The sequence below is a fragment of the Macrosteles quadrilineatus genome, unplaced genomic scaffold (genome assembly GCF_028750875.1).
Source record: "Macrosteles quadrilineatus isolate MER2022 unplaced genomic scaffold, UCM_ALF_1.0 Scaffold_2__2_contigs__length_208266976, whole genome shotgun sequence".
Taxonomy (NCBI): Eukaryota; Metazoa; Arthropoda; class Insecta; order Hemiptera; family Cicadellidae; genus Macrosteles; species Macrosteles quadrilineatus.
This window is the reverse complement of record NW_026542595.1, coordinates 123,797,683-123,815,532: the sequence shown is the minus strand read 5'-3', so window position 1 is coordinate 123,815,532 and position 17,850 is coordinate 123,797,683. Positions and strand designations below refer to the sequence as shown.

Sequence of the window (17,850 nt, the reverse complement as noted above, 5' to 3'; positions counted from 1 at the left end):
TTTAAAACAATCTTATGCTGTATGTTAAATCATTCTTTCAGCTAAAATGAGTACTGCTCCCAACTTAACAAGATACTGATTGGAACAACAAAATTCATTTAAACAATTTATTTTTAACCATCGTAAATTCAAGAGTAACATATGTTTTGGTGTTATTTTTTGTAAAAAAAATATGTGTCATTATATATTTTTCCTAAAACAAAATTACTCGTTAATTTCACTTCACGATCATACAGCTAAGATGTCCCATCTTACTCTTTATTTTATGTAACAGAATCGATAAACATTCAAATATAAGAAAATAGACAAATCAATTTTTTTTGTGGATTTAATATATTACAGCTTTTGCCATTTATCGTGAACTTTATAATACAAAATATGACTTTGTGTTCAATATGTTCAAAAAATACTATTCAATACTAAGCCACTGATTTTTCTAACGGGTTTATTATTTTATTACTAGGGATATTTTCAACCTTCGTCTAAAAGAGATGTTACCTATGTGGACCTTAACCTGTGTACCAAGAATAAATGACTTAACCAGTAAATAATATTACAAGATCTTCAGTTTGCGCAAGACACCAATTACCAATTAGTGAGAACAATTAAGGTTCAAGACGTAATTTAAAAGCAATCATCTCACAGTCAACCAATACGACCATTGTTTAGTAATTAATTAGTTAACAATGCTCAATTAAATTCTCGCTCACAATAGCTCAGTTGCAGGAGCACTTATTAATAACCTACAATAAACGGCATACGTTTAAGTGTCCTGGAAGATTATCTGAGAAATATTATTTTACTTGAAAATAAACTGTATCAGCAAAATCACAAAAACTTCAATAGATGTTAAACCGTAATTTTTACAAAATTGTGGGTTGTACCATTTTGTTCAGAGTGAAAAGGACAATAACATACTAAATTTGGTTCAAATTTCCCAGCGGTTTCTAAAATATCCCAATTACAATTTCGAATAAGAGAATAGTACTCCTGGAGATAATGCAGATTTTTCCCACACAAAAGTTCAATTACTATGTAAGGGGGGGGGAGTAAAAACAATACAATGGTATGCGTTAGACAAGAGGTTTATTTATTTAAAATCATTCTAAGGTCCCATTTAGGAGGTTGGCCACATGTAGTCGATGCAGACTCGGGAATCACTTGCAATATGTTTTGTTTCTATTCCGTAGTCGTACAAACGGTTGATCAGCTTCACCTTTTCACGGTCGGGAAAATCATCTGAAAACATGACAGTTTTAAACACATGTTCTGTTATAATACTTACAAATGCCACATTTAACATTGCAGCACAATTATGGTTCATCGTTACCGATTTTTTGTGATCATTTCAGTTTTTAATAATGCCATTTATTTTTATATTATGTAAAATAAATATTTTACCACTATCATACACTATTTTACTGCAAAGGGGCGGAAGTACGATTTTACTGCAAGTAATCTCACCAACATTAATATATAAATTGGCAGAAAATTAAAATTTAGTAGGCGTTTCTAGCATTGCAGTACCCTATCAGAGAACGTTTCATTAAAATTTTTTGTTAAATATGCAATACCAATGCATATGCTGGTTTTACAAAAATAGGCCTATATTTGCTTGTAAAAATAAAAAAAATTAAAATAAAATGAGTAAATGACATTTTAAGAATTAAATCTCTTTGCTTCTTCGATAGTGAATTTTAAATTCTATGTATGATTTCAAATGTTACACATCAACCACTCCTAATATGTTCCATGCTCTTCAAAATAATTATAATTTTAGTATAAATTAGTCATATTTTACCCAATTTCTTCTACAGTATGTACGCACCTAAAACAATTTCTCTATTTCGATCCCAATAACATAGTCCATCCATCCACTTTTTTGGGCTTCTTAGTCTATGTTTTGCAGGAACATTTTCCTTGCCTGTATTTAATAACGATTGTTAGAAAATATTTTATTGCCAAAAATTGGGAGAAAAATTGACGCTCGTGTTTTCAATGTATCAGTGGCAACAATTTCTATACCATTACTTTATTGTTCTTCAGATATTTTGTAACGAGTTCACAATTTTTTACATTTGTGATGAAAATTGGATTGATATTGAATTTTGCTATATTAGTATATCTTAAGATTTTAAAACCTTTTTACTCCTGAGAGGTTAGATTTAACACATATAATGATTACAAAAGCTTATACAAACAAACTCCCTATCCGTTGATCACGGAATATTTTGCAATCAGTTGAAAAGGAGCGTAACATCTAGTCCGAAAATATTGAGCTAGTAGTAAAACATATATAGGCATCTCCTTAAAAAACAAGTTCTTTGTTTAAGGTCTGAGTTAGAGGCAGGACTTATTTTTCCATTCTTCCTCAAGTAGAATTAATGGCCAGCGAGTTTATGCAAATTAATGTGTCCATTTTTACTTCTTGATCAGCATCGTACGTGTTATTAAATCACCTGAAACCCCCAAAGATAATAACACTTGTAATAATATATTTACACTTATACTGTTGACTCACAAGACGGTTAACACGTGTAAAAGATGGTAAGTGGTGATCGATTTCGATTGGACAAACCAAGCATCATCACAACCAATAGGCGAAAGACAAGAAACTCACAAAAGCGTCCCTTACATACTATTTGGTACATTCGGTAGCCAATAGTATATAAGTAACGCCAGTGAGAGATTTTTGTCATTCCCCTATTGGTTGTGATGATGCTTGGTTTGTCCAATCGAAATCGACCACCACTTATCATCTTTTATATGTATTTTCCGTCTTGCGAGTCAACAGTATAAGTGTAAATATATTATTACAAGTTTTATTAGACTCATATATTTTTTCAGATAGATATATTAACTTACGTCGTCTTCCAGTATGAGCAAACTCTATATGTTGACCCTCCAAGCTAGGGTATTGTTCGTTCAGTGGAGCTCTGACGTACCATCCGGTGCCTTCGTACACCTTTCCATCGCCGCCAAGGACGAAACTGCGAAAATGCAGGCTGTATTAGTTATAATGGAATTTAAAATGTAACATTTACTAGAATTAATGATGTTGTTCCACTCCTCATGCAAACCCACTCTTATGTTGCTCTAAACAATATTCGATATCAGGACTAAACTGTCTCCTCTAATACAAGGTCGTGGCGCATGAGTGTGGCAACGTCGCACTGCCGTCCTGTACAGTACACGTCAACTTTGAAAAAAGAATGCGTAGACACTCCATCATAAATTGCAACAGCTGTTTCGGTAGGCCGGGATTGCGGTGTTGCCACTTTTCTTGCTACGGCCTTGTATTGAAGGATGTTGTTAGAACCATATAAACAATTACTTTGATTGCATTTTCTGTAAGAATACAAAACGATGCCGTGTAACCATATGCTTTAGTGAACCATATCTTAGCCTGCATGTAGGAAAAGTGGCTTTTTGCGAGGAACCTAGGTTTTAATGGGTGTTTTCGTAGCACAAAACACTGTTTTCATTTCTTTTTCATTCATCCATTTGTTGTTTTAGTGTATGTAATTTTTATTTGTATTCGTTGATATTGATAAATTAAAATGTCCAATTGGAACATATTAAATTATCACCTATCATGTGAAATTAATTGTTTCATCCTTCTTTACCTCACAAATATTTTCGTATACGGTATTTAGTTTATATCTTACATAATTACATTTTACAGACAAATTAGGCTTAAATAAGTAAAGATAAGAATACTTAAAAAAATGCCTGGGCTGGTCTAGTGGTAGAGCGTGAGACTATGGTTCCTGTGTTCCCGAGCTCAAATCCTACTGAATCATAAAAATATTAGATATATATTTAAGTGATAACGCTGCAACTTTATTTCTAGCTTAAATATTTTCAAAAACAATCCCCAATAGAGTCCTTTAAAAAACACACACACTTACTTGAACTTTATATCAGGATACCCTTGTTCCATGTGTTTCTTCTGCATATCCTTCATGGCTTGGATACATTCAGCCCTTGTGTTGCAAACGTCAGTCTCAGTATAGGAGTATATGACGTTCTCTACTGGGAAGGTGAATGTTCTTTGTTCCCGAAGCTCCTCCAGGGCTCCCCATTCTTTACGGTATACAATGACAGGAGGGGGTCCCGGGGGTTCGTTCTCGGACTCCGTCTCCGTCACCGGGATGTCCTGGAAGGGAGGTCCTGTGTCGATGTTTTCCGTCTCCTTGTAGTCGGAGAGATACTCGTCGTCGTATTTGGAGTAGTCAGGGACGTACATTGTAGGCTGACCTAAGCTTCGTTTCTACAATAAACAACTTGTTATTTATCATATGACGTGTATTGGTAGGTAAAAATATGACTAATAACACGAATCATATATTTACTTATACTGTTTTGATAAGAAATATACAAAGCGAATAAAAAGTCAAGACCCTCCCATCTATTATATTTCTTAGTAAATGTACAGAGATATCCTTTTGGTGGTCGTGAAAATTTAGCAGGAAGTTTTATTTTATTATTTGGAAAGTTTTGAGTGTACCCCCACAAATGGAGGGCAACTCATTTTTTTATGTAATGCTCCTTCAAGTGACACCTTATTTTAAAGTGTTTACAAAAACCTGAAGAATTGTGAAAACCACAGTTCGCTTTCTCTTCTCGATCCAAAATGGAGAGCTCCAAAGACTTGAGTTGCTCTTCAAATCCCCCATTTTTGGGGACACTTAATATTTTCGAAATCATAAAATGAAACTTTCTGCTGAGATTGCACGATTACATAAGGACACCCTGTATTTGAAAGATGGTAGGGATGATCAATTTTGATTGGACACTCAAAACATCATCGGACTGAATATGTGAATAACTATAATTAATGAGTTATTCTTTTGAATTAATTTACGATTCATTCATTTCAATCGAAATCGAGCACAACTACCACCTTTTATATGTATTTATGGTTCACGTTTCATGACGTATTAGACGTATTAAGTTTATTAAAGTGAAACACCTAAAAACGATTGACCATGTAAAAATATATTTATTTACTTTCATTGTTTATTGCATTTTTAAAATATCTTAAAATTATATGACAGTCAGTGGTGGTTGATTTGACAACACTTTGAACATCTCAATTACCGTTTAACACGTATGACTTACTTCAATGGGATACAACAGAGAGTGGTTTTCAAATGTCACTATTCATGGGCCTTAATACATAATTTTGCGATTAAATTCAAGGGGCTAATTGCATCATTGTAATACTTTTTATAAATCTGTGTTTTAGTCAATGTTAAACATTTTCCCCATATAAAAATCATCATAATTGGTAAACCTAAATTGGATTCGTTTTCAGCCAAATCCAAACAAAACCCAATAAGCTTGATATGAGCATTTTATAACGATATTCTAAACCAAAATTACCTTACAATTTCACATTAACTAGACTTTGGTATCAAAATCAACCCCATTTCCTAACTGACCGTTTTTTATCACATTCACAGACCCTTAAAATTTATTTCAGGGGTGTTCTATTTTACCAATAGCTAACCATCTTTTAAAATATATAATTTGCGAAATTTGTTATTAAAAGTAAGAGTAAAACTAAATTCCATATACTTGTTACAGTTTTACCTGAAATTAGGTTATCCTATGGCAATAGGTATGTTACCTATTCATATATCTCACAAATATACACTTAGTGGCACTCCGTTTGAGTCTCAGCTAATTTTGAAATTCATTTCATTAGTATAAATTGTTATTGATATTAACGCTTTTTTCACATTTTAGCTTAACTACTCTAAAAAAATCGGAAGTATAATTCTAATTTTAATGTCTACATTGAATGCATATCGCTTTGGATAACTTGCATTATTCATATGAATTGTAATGTCAGATATGAAATAGTGTTTAAATAAAGATAACAATTGATCACAACGTATGCTACCAACACAGTTAAATGGTAACATTGTATTTAAACGGGAAAGATTAAAAACTGTGTAAAAAACAATAACCTCCTACTTCATTTAAAAATGCAAATGGCGTAGACAAGAGCAAAATGCATGTTTGTTTATAATAAGTAAATATATTTAAAAGTCTGTAAACAGGGTTTAGTAAAGCATGTATAAGCATTCTAAGCTTAAACACAACGAAAAGATTTTACTTGTTATTTATTATGCTAGACAACTAGAGTAAAATGTAAGTTTTGATAGGGAATAATTGTTATGTTTGAAAAAAGAATAGTGGGTTAGTAAGAATAGTGGGTTAGTTCTCAAAAAAATTGGAGAATGCTTGCTTTTTTTAAATATTTTTTAAATCATCAGTATCCTATTGATCTTTAGGTCCAAATGGATAATTAAAATGCAAGTACTTTGTTAAATATGGTGGAGATATGATCTTTTTTTAAATCACATTAAAAATCGTTTAACACCAAAAGATACATAATCTATTCAGGCAATAAGTATATAAACTTATTCTCCTAAACCATTGTTTGAAATGCGTTTAACAAAGTCTTTGTTAAAAGACTGCCAAAGATTATTCTAATAATCACAATCGAAAGTATCTAAACAGTTGTTATCTTTTTTTATGTATTGTTTACATAAGTAACTCCGATGATTACAATTCATCCATAATATTAGCGTGAAATTTGTATAACTTTTGAATTTGTTTGATATGTTTTAACACACAATATGGATAAGAAGTTCTGGAGGGACAAGCCAAGACCTAGGAAGGTTATAGATAAAGTTGGTGAGTATAAAGACTCGATAATATAGTATTAATATTTTAAGCGAATACATTTCATAATTCTAAAGTAAACCAATAACCTCTATAATATTCCTCTCATTTATTCCCTTTGCCAAAAACTAAAAACATCAAAAGTACGTTAGTTCAGAAAAGCTAATTAAATAACATTTAATTTAAAATGTTTTTATTCATAGATGACTAGGGCCTACTTGTACATAAAACTGTTAACTAGGGTGCGCGTTAGGATGGGTGTTAAATCAAAAGGGTTATATTTCTCTAAAAATCTAGATCACCTACTCTTCAACATCTCTACAAAGACTTCAACAACGACTACTACGAAAAGCCAGATGTAAACAATTAGCCAGGTTTATTAAGCCCATAAAATGTCCTCTGAATATTTACTGTATATACTACATTGCCTTTTTAAAGGACTAGTTTTAGTAAAACAAACACACATGAACAAGTACTCAATCTGGCTCAAATACCACAACACTCAAAGACAGCACACGAAATCGCTGCAATTTTATCTAGACAGTGTCGATATGGCGTCACAGCTACTAGTTTTTGAAAATCCCGAACGGTATTTTAATATGTTGCTCTATAGAGTAAGGTGTATGAACTGAAGATGTAGATATAGTGTTGAAGATATAGATTTCGATGATTATGTCAAATTAAACCTAGTTAACACCTAAGTTTTAAGACATTCTCTGACAGCGCCATGCATGTAAACCTGTATTAATACAGCAATAAACAAATTCTTATTCTTACTCTTTCATGATCTAACTAGCCTTTTTCTGACTACAAGGCACTCTATTTGCTACTCCATGTTGCACTAAAATGAAATACCCCCGCCGCAGCAAACCTGCAGACTAAGCAAATTTCCATTTGACTGATTTGATTTACACTGAAATGTCTACTTAAAAATATAACATTTATTCCCGATTTAAATAGAATTAGTTTAGCAAGTACTTAGGTTTGCTGCATCAGGGAGGGTAAAACTGTTTTTTTTGTTTTTTTTGTAAAATGTTAATAGTTAGTAAGAAATAAAAACATTTTCCAAATTTGATCAAAATATGTTCATAAACAAGCAAACTACATCAGTTTACTTATTCTCCATAAGAATAACATGGGAATTTTAAATTTACAATTTTTTGGAATTTTCTCCGTAACCATTAGGCGCATAATAACGCTTCAATATACTAAATTATTTGTTTTTTTAAGATCTACAAAATGGTTTGGAAAGCAATTGCTAAATTTTAAGGTTTTTGGGTCAAAAATGGGAAAAACCTATTTTTACCCCATAAAACCCCCCGTAAACCCCCGTTCCCATGGTCCGATCATGCTGGATCGCGAACTCGTTCGAATAACCGTAGGTTTACACGTTTGTACCAAATTTCATCAAAATCGGACCATTTTTGCTCGAGTTATCGTGCTAACGGACACACACACATATATATATATATATATATATATATATATATATATAAATATATATATATATAAATATATATATAAATATATATATATATACATATGAATTTGAACGGATGGTGTTTTTGGCCTCTAGGGCCCTCAAAACGAAAAAAAAAATCGGTCCCGCGTCCAGGTCTTACCATGAGTACTACGGTAATAGCTTATTCCCTATATGGGAAATTCGCTAAAAAGTGTTCCTGTCCCTATTTACAGTTAATACAATTCTTTTACTTACTCACTGTGTATTTTCAGCGATCAGCAAGAGGAAAGAAAGAGGATGGATAAAGAACATCCCACTCGTACCCTTGGTGATCGTTCGTAGGGACGAGTGGGGTGCGAAGGATCCCAAGGTAGGTACGGGGGAAGATGTGACCTCCATCCGGCATCCAGTTAAGACGATAATCATCAGCTACACCCGTCATGAGATGTGCGATGAGCAACATGAGTGTCTGAGGACCGTCAGACAGATGCAACTGGACGACATGGCGTCGGGCCTTCCAGACATACGATACAGGTGAGGAAATCAAATTAATCTGCATAAAGATCAAAAACGTTGTGATCCCCTTTAATAAGTTAACCAATCGCAGTATTCCTTATATCTCAGAATCTTACTAATTTTTTTAGATTGTAGTTAGAACTCAAGGAGATAGAGTGTGGTCAACTACCTTCTGTCCTAAATGTTACAACAGAACATACACTGTAACCTTTACGTGTAAGAAAGGCCCACGTGGCCATATAACTTTGCTTGTTAAAATAAGGAGTTTTTATTTCATTAAGTTTCATTTTATTATATCCCTGATGGTTAATGAAGCCAGGAAGTGATTCTCTTTTTCTTTTAAAAAATGTTGAAGATTTTGGTTTTCCTTTTACTTTAAGTGGCTTACTATTCAAAATTCATATTTAGAATTTTAAATAGGTCACTCTACTATAATACCGACTATACTAGTTTTAAGTAAAGCTGGGTATACAATATTGTTGGGCGATGTCATTATTTGCTCGATAGTTTCGTTGTAGGTGGAGACGGAAGAGTGTATGAAGGAAGAGGCTATCACTACAATCCCGCTAAAAGTGAATGTCTTCCAGAATTTTTCACCAAGGCTTTGGAAATCGCCCATGTCGGAATGCATGGTAAGCATACCAAAGCTAAGTAATGTATGTTACCAAAGCTACTTGTTAGTTGATGATTTTAGAAAAAGTTAAATAATCCACGTTTTTATACGTACAAGTTTGTCTATCAAATATCGTATTTCGTATAAGGGTTGAGAATATTTTATGGTTGTTACATTAGACAAAAATATATTACGCACGTTATTTATAAGACAATTCTTTGTTTTCGGAACTAGATTAGGTGGTTTCCCAGTTTTATATGACCTTAATACAAATTATTGGAACTCCAAAGTAGTTTCAGCGTGTTTTTAAACTGGTAAAATCAGAAGTCTTTCATGTAATTTTTACGTCCCTTGTGTAATATTTTGTCATCTATGAGGTAGTTTTTCAATTCTATAATGAATCATGTTTTATTCACTACAAAATATTCCTGAAGGAGTTTTGCAATTTTGCAAAATGGGTACAACATATCTAAATTTGTCAAACTCATAGCTCGGCTAATTATAGAAGAATATTATTCTAAAAGCTAATATACAAGATTTATATGATATAAAAACTATTTAATTGACACCTAAGGGTATACTTTTGTTAACTATCCTTCTATTTCCATCAAATAATTTCTTTTCATTTCAGGAAAGCATCTTCCACAGTACATGGCAAAATTGGCCTACGACACAGTAAAAAGAGGAGTGGAAAACGGATACGTTGATGAGAAGTGGGAGATGGAACTAGACTTGTATGATGCCGCTGCTGAAGGATATATGGATTGAGCTGCAATTAAAAAGTGCATAAAAAAAATATCAATATGTTTATCTTTGAATATGTAAATGTTCATAAAAATTGCCCAGGTTATAGTTGTAATTTGTTTTCTGTGGTAAAATATATCCTATCCATAGAAAAAAGGAGATTACAATAATTTCAAGGATCGTAATAAATAATTGTACAGAAAATATGGTTTTCGATTTTACTTTGTAACATGATTTATAATAAGGGTGCAATAATAGTGCAATAATAGTGAGATGTTAAGGTAACACTTAAATATTACATTCTAAGGGTTTAAAAGTAATTTTATCAGTTTTTACGTAGTATATAAAAATGTTAATTTAAGGCCTGACCTTTCCATGAAAGCCCAAATACTTACTAAAACTAATTATTCAAATAGGAAATAAATCTTAAAGTTTATAAATACCCCCGCCGCAGCAAACCTGCAGACTTAGCGAATTTCCATTTGCCTGATTGGATTTAAACTAAAATGTCTCCTTAAAAATATCACATTTATTCCCTATTTAAACAGAGTTAGTTTAATGAGTACCTACTTAGGTTTGCTGCAACAGGGAGGGTAAAAAAGTTTTTTTTATGTAAAATATTATAAGGTAGGTACTGTGGTTTAGTAAGAAATTCATGTATTTTCCAAATTTGATCAAAATATGTTCATAAACAAGCAAACTACAACAGTTGACTTATTCTCCATAAGACTAAAATGGGAATTTTAAAATTACAATTTTTTTGAATTTTTTCCGTAACAATTAGGCGCATAATAACGCTTCAATATACTAAATTATTTGTTTTTTTAAGCTCTACACAATGGTTTAAAAAGAAATTGTGAAATTTTGTGTTTTTAGGGTCAAAAATGGGAAAAACCTATTTTTACCCCATAAAACCCCCCATAAACCCCCGTTCCCATAGTCCGATCATGCTGGTTCGCGAACTCATTCAAGTTTATCCCGCCTTACACCTTAAAACCAAATTTTATCAAAATCGGACAAAAATTACTCAAGTTATCGTGCGGATGGACACATATATATATATATATATATATATATATATATATATATCTATATATAGATATATAAAAATTTGAACGAATGGTGTTTTTGGCCTCTGGGGACATCAAAATGAAAAAGTAAATCGGTCCCGGGCTTAGGTCTTACCATGAGACCTACGGTAATAGCTACTTCCCTATAGGGAAATTCGCTAAAAGGGGATACTGTAGCGGAAATTAGCTTATCCTGCGGCGAGGTTTTTGTTCAAATTCCAATAGCTCGGCATCAAATAAAAACATACCAAATTTTATCGAAATATGCCCATAAATAAGCAAACTACAATAGTTTACTTCTTCTCCTTATAACAAATTTAGAAAGACATTGCGAAATTCTATGTTGAGGGTCAAAAAGGGAACACTACATATATGGTGGTACCCCATAAAACCGACCCATTTGTCTAATCATTCTGGTTCGAGAATCCCTTTGAATATACGTAATAATTGTTCATGTTTCTCCTGAATTCTTTTAAAATCTTATTAATTTTAATTGAAGTATCGTATTAACGGATTCATGAAAAATATATTAATTTTAATGGATGTGGTTTTGGCAGCTGGGAGCATCATCAAATCCAAAAAGTGGTCCCGAATGATTCTAGGTCTTACCATGAGACCTAGCTAATAGCTTATACCCTCTATGGCAAATCCGGCTAAATTGAAAACACGGCCATTTAAAATATTTATACATTTCATTTATTATCAACAACTTTGTCGTCTTGCTGACCTAACCTAGAAGGTCCCGCTTTCTTTTGCTCCAGCTCAGCTCTCAATACCGGATCTAGCAACGACCCTTCACACTTCACCCCATCTACGACCTCATAATCCTCCTCTTGTCCCATGTCTATGTGTTCGTGTCCGATAGGCTCTTGTGCGTTCTTGTAGCTTCCAGGTGTGACGTCACCGAGGACCTTGTAGTCATCAGACTCGTCCTTCTCAGTTTCTTCACCAAGTTTTTTATAGCACTGCAGCTCAATATTTCCACTCCCGTCTATCTTGTAGTGTTCTTCATCTTTCACACTGTAAATACAGTTGTTTCAATGGATATTTTCCTGATGAAATGAAATATCAATGGAATGGGGAAAATAATTACGAAGTTTGATTGGTTTTAAATTGTGACTCTAAGTGGAAATATGTATCTGTTGTCCTTGGGGCTGGTTTAGTGCGAGCAATTATTATTTCATCATTGTAGGACTAACTGTTTTTCTAACGTTAAAACTGGAAACCGTCAGAGATTTACACACTTTAAACGCAAATGTTATAAGAGTTTTTAAAGTCTACTTACAACGTATTTAACCCGCTAAAATAACAGAGTTTAACATCATATTTATAGTCCTTCCTGCTACCAATGAACAATAATTAGAGCTTAGCTGTTTTATAACTGGCCCAAATGTTCTAGAACGCTAAGATATAAATAAATGGTCACGATACATTGCTACAAACTATAATTATTAGTATTGATGTGTTGTGCCTTTTTAATTTGGGTTCGCAACTGACAATTTAAATAACTAATGACATTTTTTAGTTCTCACATACTTACATTTCTTTGAAATGTGTGATGTATTTCAAGTCACTTTTTAGATAATTCTTTTTTATTCCGTATCTCAGTAAATTTCTCACGATGTGTTTGATTTCATCTGCTGGTTCCCCTACAACATAAATTAAAAACCATGTTCATACACCAATATTTTATCTCAGATCAGGTGTTAAACAGTCAAAATCGTTTAAATTAGGGTAAAATGAAATTTGTCTTGTGGTTTTAGCTAAAAAGGAAATCATACCTGCAAACCCAATATGGGCGATTTCAATGCTTCTTTCAAAGATATCTGGATAATCTTCATTCATGTCGGGGAGACTGGTCCAACCTCTGCCCAAATAAATGCTGCTGTCTTCCCCTATCACAAAACTGAGAAATTGTATTTAAATATATTAATCACTTAAGTATTTCATTGGTTAATCTACCAAAATAGGAATACATAGAACACTTGTTTAGATAATAATGTAAATTCATAGAAGTTGTTAACATCTATTAACCAAGTGAGTAAAAGAACCCATGACTTGTACACCCGTAAAAATTAATTTCAAGTTAAATATTATTTTTCTTAAAGTGCAAAGTATAGCCAAGTTAAATTAGTTTGTATTTACTGCTAGAAACAAATTTCCTCTTAACGTGTAAATAATTATAAAAAATTATCTTCACATCTTCGTGTGAACCAAAGTAACAATTACCTACACATATTCACACTTTAATCTCCAATATTGATTAAAAACCGTTTCATTTAACATGGAATAATTTTTCTTTCACTTATGTTTCATAAATCATAACAAGGATATTTTGTATTTTTAATTTCATTGCTATGAAGGATAGTTATTTCAACATAGAAGTAAGGTGGATTGCGTATTGTGCTGGTTTTTTTGTTAAACATCACTTAATTTTGGTAAAGAAGCTCCTCCTGTTTCAAGTGACCAAAGGGAGCTTCTTACTAGAAGGGTAGACTATACTTAAGACTAGACCTATGTAGAAGGGTAGAATATAGATTCTACCCTAAAATTTAAACCTTACAATTAGTTGGCTAAATTTAGGGCCATTAGTTCGTCTTATAGGAGGAAGTTTCTTTAACAGCCAAAACTAGATAGGGCACATCTATTTCACCTTCAAACTAAAACAATACTGATGACTTACTTGTATCTGATGTCTGCGAATCCCAAAGACAAGTCTCTCGCCTGTATCTCCTTCATTCTCTTTATACATTGTCCTCTGTCAAAGCAGCGTTCAGTGTCAGTGTATGTGTGCAGCACGTATGGTGCTGGAGTCACTAAATCAATGGGGTCTTCCAATGGCTCGTTGGCGCCCCAATGTTTCCTGTCTATCAAATCGAAAGGGAGGAACTGAAACGGCTTAGCTGCCATGGTTGAATACCTAAATATTTCCTACACCTGTGATGCACATTTGTACGTTTAGGTTAAACAGACTCACACTGTTTTCATTGTCAATTGAGTAAGCTTGCGTTTAGTCAAACAACTGAGAAACTGATTATAACGATACTTATCGGGGGATTTAGATAAGCTATATAGGTTCTGACTGAATATGGTACAAGTCATAAATTGAGACTTTCTACTATTTGATTTCAGTCTGATATAAATATCTAATATACTCTAGTTGTGGCTTAAAGTTAAATATTAAAGTCGTTGCTGTTAAGAGCATATTTGCTTTATTCTATATTATATAAGAATAGTTGGCCATACATGTTGCATATAGGTAAATTTCGTTTTTGTAGCATTATTGTCATTGTGAAAAATATTTTACATTCACAAAAAATGGATTCTTAAATATAAAAACATAAGTAATCATTTAAACGATTTAAAACATATTTATCAGCTTTAAATCAAGTGTTTTACAGATTTAGTTTATATTATTGGAATACTTAGTCGGGATTTAGAAGGCCATTTGAGTATATTAATAACTCGTGGATTACAAGTTGATAAAGCGTACGTTAAAATCATAGTCATATTATTATTTTACATATTTTTATTACGTACAGCAACCTCTTTGAATCGTCTTGGATTAAATTCCAGTGTGTAAGTTAAACATTAAAATGGCTATAAAACGAGGTAAATTTGTCTTTTACAAAACCTGCTACAAAAACTATGGTACAACTTAATAAAAATGGCTTTATATGTTAAATTGTCTATTCAGTCCTCAGGATTTCATTATATTACACACCTTTTTCCTCAGATCAATAAATGAAAATAGTGATGCATTTATAATGCATATTAGTAATGATGGTATAATAAAACAAAATGCAATACAAAGCAATGTGTGTATTTATTCATATAAGTACATATCTTACATTATCTAACGAGTAGTAAACGAAGCATCAGCCCACGTATTTAGTACATTACTCATAGATGATTTCACGTTCCTTTAGCTCCACGCCTTTAGGCTTAGGATCTGGTTCATCACTGCAAAAAAGAGTTACGTTTGAGATTATAATAATTAAAACACCTTTTGTGAGTGACAACTGTAATATTTAATAGATTTTAAACTAATGTATCATGAAATGATGTGCAAGCACACACGGCAAAACAAATCACATATTTTAAAGGAATGTCATAAAACTATGTTATTATGATTTTCTTCAAAAATAAACTTACATTGCACCTATTATACGAGAACAACAAAGCAAACTAAATCTGACAGAAAGCTCCTGATTTTCTGTATTTTCAGAAAAGTTTACTTTTTGCTGATTGGCGTATGTTGTGACAACAAATCCAAGATGTAACATAAAATAACAGTAATATTTCCATTCAAACATATACTTTTATGCTTAATACTACGTACAACATAAAAAAATACTTTCATTTACTAAAAACTAAAAAAAATCTTTCTCCATTACTCTTAGATATTATCATAAACACTGCCATTATAAAATTATTTTGTATTTAAATGCGTATTTTACCTTGTAAACACGTAAGAACAGCACATTATATTCTGAAAACTGTTCCATTTGACCATTTTTAGTCAGTAATTTACCTTTTGTCAAAGTCGAAGATACACCTAAAGTCCTTTTTCAAATATCCTCTATTTACTCCTCGGAGAAACAACTTCTTAGCTGCTTCATGAATTGTATCTGGGGGCAACCCTGAGAACATTGCGAATAAAAATGCTATTCATGGAATTTCACTCACATAAGCTGAAGAAGTATTACAACGGAAAACCATACAGAATAGCTTAGAGTCTAACTTTGGGGAGGGAGCTGGTCTCGGTAGAACATGGGTCGTCAGTGCCCGAGGTGCTGGATTCAAATCCTTCTAATCACCAATGGATTTTATCTAAACACCATGCCACACTGATCGGTGTGACATGACCTTATGAGATAATGCTTAGACCCTCTAGGATTAGCCTGAAGTAATGTGTAAAACATTTCTGAGGGTATAACTATCGTCCTAGGATATAAAGGTGGGTAAAACCTCTAAGAGCGGATTTTCAATCGTGGTAACTTTGAAATGTTCCACTATTGAACCGACGACCGTCTGATTTAATGGTTAAACGCCAACAAATCAAATTCTTTATCATTAACTTATTTATAATTGTTACAAGCAAACACCCATGTATTGGCTTGCATACACGAATACTATTGTAAATAAATATGCATTACTTTTACTGCATTTGTATTGAGGGAATAATACAACATGTAAAATAAAATAACTGATACATCCCAGAGGTAAACTAAATAAATAAAAATCTCAACGTATTATCCACCTTAAAAACAACTAGAATTATTTCATACTGATCAGAATTAAATTTTTAATACAAACCTCCTTTATTAACTAGTATTTTTATATAAAAAACTATTTCTAAAAGAAGTAATATCCTATCGTAAATACAGTCTCTCTAAATACCAACTCAATTTTGCATCCCTGAGCCTTCTTGCCTTCTTGAAAAATAAATATTTCAATTTAAGTGAAGTATCAACTTTCTGTAGATTAGAATTGTTTGAATATTGTTACTCTATATCCAGTTCCCACAAGATTCCCAAATCCAACTCTCAGAACTCCCACCTCCCCCTACTAATTCCCAAAAAACCTATAATCAGCTTACCCGAAGGGCCAATGTGTGCAATCTCTATACAGTCTTCCCAGTATTCCTCAAATTTGGGGTTTAAAGCAGGATTAACTTCCCATCCTCTGCCGATGAACACAGATCCGTCTCCACCTATAACGAAACTGAGGTATAATTATACAACAAACAAACTTAAGAGGGGTACAAATACTGAAATTTACCAAGTGAAAATCGCTAAAACCACGTCCAAAAAGTAGTAGACTTTTCGGATTTGGTTTCGAGTGGTGCGTTTGCAACCATCTTAGTAGTAGAGCGTTCCTACTCACTGTGTAAATATACAGTCTCTACCCTCGTAGTATTCTTAAGCTATACAAATATTCATTTGAAAAACATTTCTTAAGTTTGCTTTAATGTGTTTTAGTTGTAAGCAATTTTACGGCTTTCTTTTAACGAAAATTGGCTATTCACGTTAATAAATAGTATAATCCTTCTCTTTAATAGTATAGTTCTCCTTACTTGTAATTTATATCGTCCTCGCCACCATCCATGTGCTTCGTTTGTAATCCTCGCATAGTCTTGGCACACGATTCTTCACTGATACATATCGGGGTATCAGTAAACGTATACACCACGTACGTCACAGGATAACGCAGAAGAATTCTTGCCTTGGCATGGGCAGCGCCCCATTTCCCTCTGAAGACTAAATTTAAATTATGTTCGCTATCATCGTCCATCTTTACTTGTATTTGTTGAACATTGATCAATGGAACTTCTTATAAGACTAGACGATAGCGGTTGATGGCTCATGTAAAGTTCTTGGAAAAATAATTAGATTTAAGATAAAAGTAATGGATAAACTAATACAAATTATATCATTAACCTTCATGTTGATTAAGTGAATTTTAGTTCAGATTACAGAAAAATTAAGTCAAGAACGAAATTAAGTCAGTTAAGAGAACCAAACAACGAAAAAACGCTTTGTTGATGTATTTGTCATCTAAGTTGGGAAAATATACGCTGATAGGTTATAGAAGTAAACATATTTATTCATGTGAAAACACACAAATGGTACCAACTATTCGTGCAGAAAGTTCAGTTGCCATATTGTTATGCAAATTCATGTTATCTGTTTTTGTTTCTAGTTCAGTAAACTGCATAAGTTACTCGTATTAGGTAAGATATG

At 32.6% G+C, this 17,850-nt stretch overlaps 4 protein-coding genes across 4 annotated transcripts; 1 reads left to right on the top strand and 3 right to left on the bottom strand.

Moving 5' to 3' along the window:
* Nucleotides 1-1,067: 1,067 nt before the first annotated feature.
* Nucleotides 1,068-5,725, bottom strand: LOC128988014 (peptidoglycan-recognition protein 1-like). The gene is made up of 4 exons (XM_054409181.1): nt 5,599-5,725; nt 3,912-4,273; nt 2,866-2,990; nt 1,068-1,239 (listed from the first exon to the last, which is right to left on the bottom strand). The coding sequence occupies exons 2-4, from the start codon at nt 4,247-4,249 to the stop codon at nt 1,118-1,120; spliced, it is 585 nt and encodes a 194-aa protein (XP_054265156.1). The 5' UTR covers nt 4,250-4,273; nt 5,599-5,725; the 3' UTR covers nt 1,068-1,117.
* Nucleotides 5,726-6,617: 892 nt separating this feature from the next.
* LOC128985325 (peptidoglycan-recognition protein SB2-like) lies at nt 6,618-10,104 on the top strand. Its single transcript, XM_054404723.1, has 4 exons — nt 6,618-6,711; nt 8,434-8,695; nt 9,185-9,309; nt 9,922-10,104. The coding sequence occupies exons 1-4, from the start codon at nt 6,654-6,656 to the stop codon at nt 10,056-10,058; spliced, it is 582 nt and encodes a 193-aa protein (XP_054260698.1). The 5' UTR covers nt 6,618-6,653; the 3' UTR covers nt 10,059-10,104.
* A 1,673-nt stretch (nt 10,105-11,777) lies between these two features.
* Nucleotides 11,778-14,094, bottom strand: LOC128983930 (peptidoglycan-recognition protein LE-like). Its single transcript, XM_054403208.1, has 4 exons — nt 13,788-14,094; nt 12,886-13,010; nt 12,645-12,753; nt 11,778-12,124 (listed from the first exon to the last, which is right to left on the bottom strand). Exons 1-4 carry the CDS (start codon nt 14,012-14,014, stop codon nt 11,797-11,799), a joined length of 789 nt encoding a protein of 262 aa, XP_054259183.1. The 5' UTR covers nt 14,015-14,094; the 3' UTR covers nt 11,778-11,796.
* An 862-nt stretch (nt 14,095-14,956) lies between these two features.
* Nucleotides 14,957-17,401, bottom strand: LOC128984846 (peptidoglycan recognition protein 1-like). Its single transcript, XM_054404214.1, has 4 exons — nt 17,184-17,401; nt 16,707-16,831; nt 15,639-15,747; nt 14,957-15,067 (listed from the first exon to the last, which is right to left on the bottom strand). Exons 1-4 carry the CDS (start codon nt 17,399-17,401, stop codon nt 15,004-15,006), a joined length of 516 nt encoding a protein of 171 aa, XP_054260189.1. The 3' UTR covers nt 14,957-15,003.
* Nucleotides 17,402-17,850: the final 449 nt, after the last annotated feature.

What these genes read in the sequence shown, in the direction of transcription:
- LOC128988014 (XM_054409181.1), bottom strand. Translation starts at nt 4,249, where the DNA reads ATGTACGTCCCTGACTACTCCAAATACGACGACGAGTATCTCTCCGAC. An exon ending in TATCCTGATATAAAGTTCAA is followed by an intron (nt 2,991 to 3,911) that starts GTAAGTGTGTGT and finishes GCATTTTCGCAG; the next exon opens with TTTCGTCCTTGGCGGCGATG. An exon ending in TGCTCATACTGGAAGACGAC is followed by an intron (nt 1,240 to 2,865) that starts GTAAGTTAATAT and finishes TCATGTTTTCAG; the next exon opens with ATGATTTTCCCGACCGTGAA.
- LOC128985325 (XM_054404723.1), top strand. Translation starts at nt 6,654, where the DNA reads ATGGATAAGAAGTTCTGGAGGGACAAGCCAAGACCTAGGAAGGTTATA. An exon ending in GAAGGTTATAGATAAAGTTG is followed by an intron (nt 6,712 to 8,433) that starts GTGAGTATAAAG and finishes GTGTATTTTCAG; the next exon opens with CGATCAGCAAGAGGAAAGAA. An exon ending in CGCCCATGTCGGAATGCATG is followed by an intron (nt 9,310 to 9,921) that starts GTAAGCATACCA and finishes TTTTCATTTCAG; the next exon opens with GAAAGCATCTTCCACAGTAC.
- LOC128983930 (XM_054403208.1), bottom strand. Translation starts at nt 14,014, where the DNA reads ATGGCAGCTAAGCCGTTTCAGTTCCTCCCTTTCGATTTGATAGACAGG. An exon ending in TTCGCAGACATCAGATACAA is followed by an intron (nt 13,011 to 13,787) that starts GTAAGTCATCAG and finishes ACAATTTCTCAG; the next exon opens with TTTTGTGATAGGGGAAGACA. An exon ending in CGCCCATATTGGGTTTGCAG is followed by an intron (nt 12,754 to 12,885) that starts GTATGATTTCCT and finishes TTTATGTTGTAG; the next exon opens with GGGAACCAGCAGATGAAATC.
- LOC128984846 (XM_054404214.1), bottom strand. Translation starts at nt 17,401, where the DNA reads ATGGACGATGATAGCGAACATAATTTAAATTTAGTCTTCAGAGGGAAA. An exon ending in GAGGACGATATAAATTACAA is followed by an intron (nt 16,832 to 17,183) that starts GTAAGGAGAACT and finishes ATTATACCTCAG; the next exon opens with TTTCGTTATAGGTGGAGACG. An exon ending in ATCTTCGACTTTGACAAAAG is followed by an intron (nt 15,068 to 15,638) that starts GTAAATTACTGA and finishes TCTTTTTTGCAG; the next exon opens with TGATGAACCAGATCCTAAGC.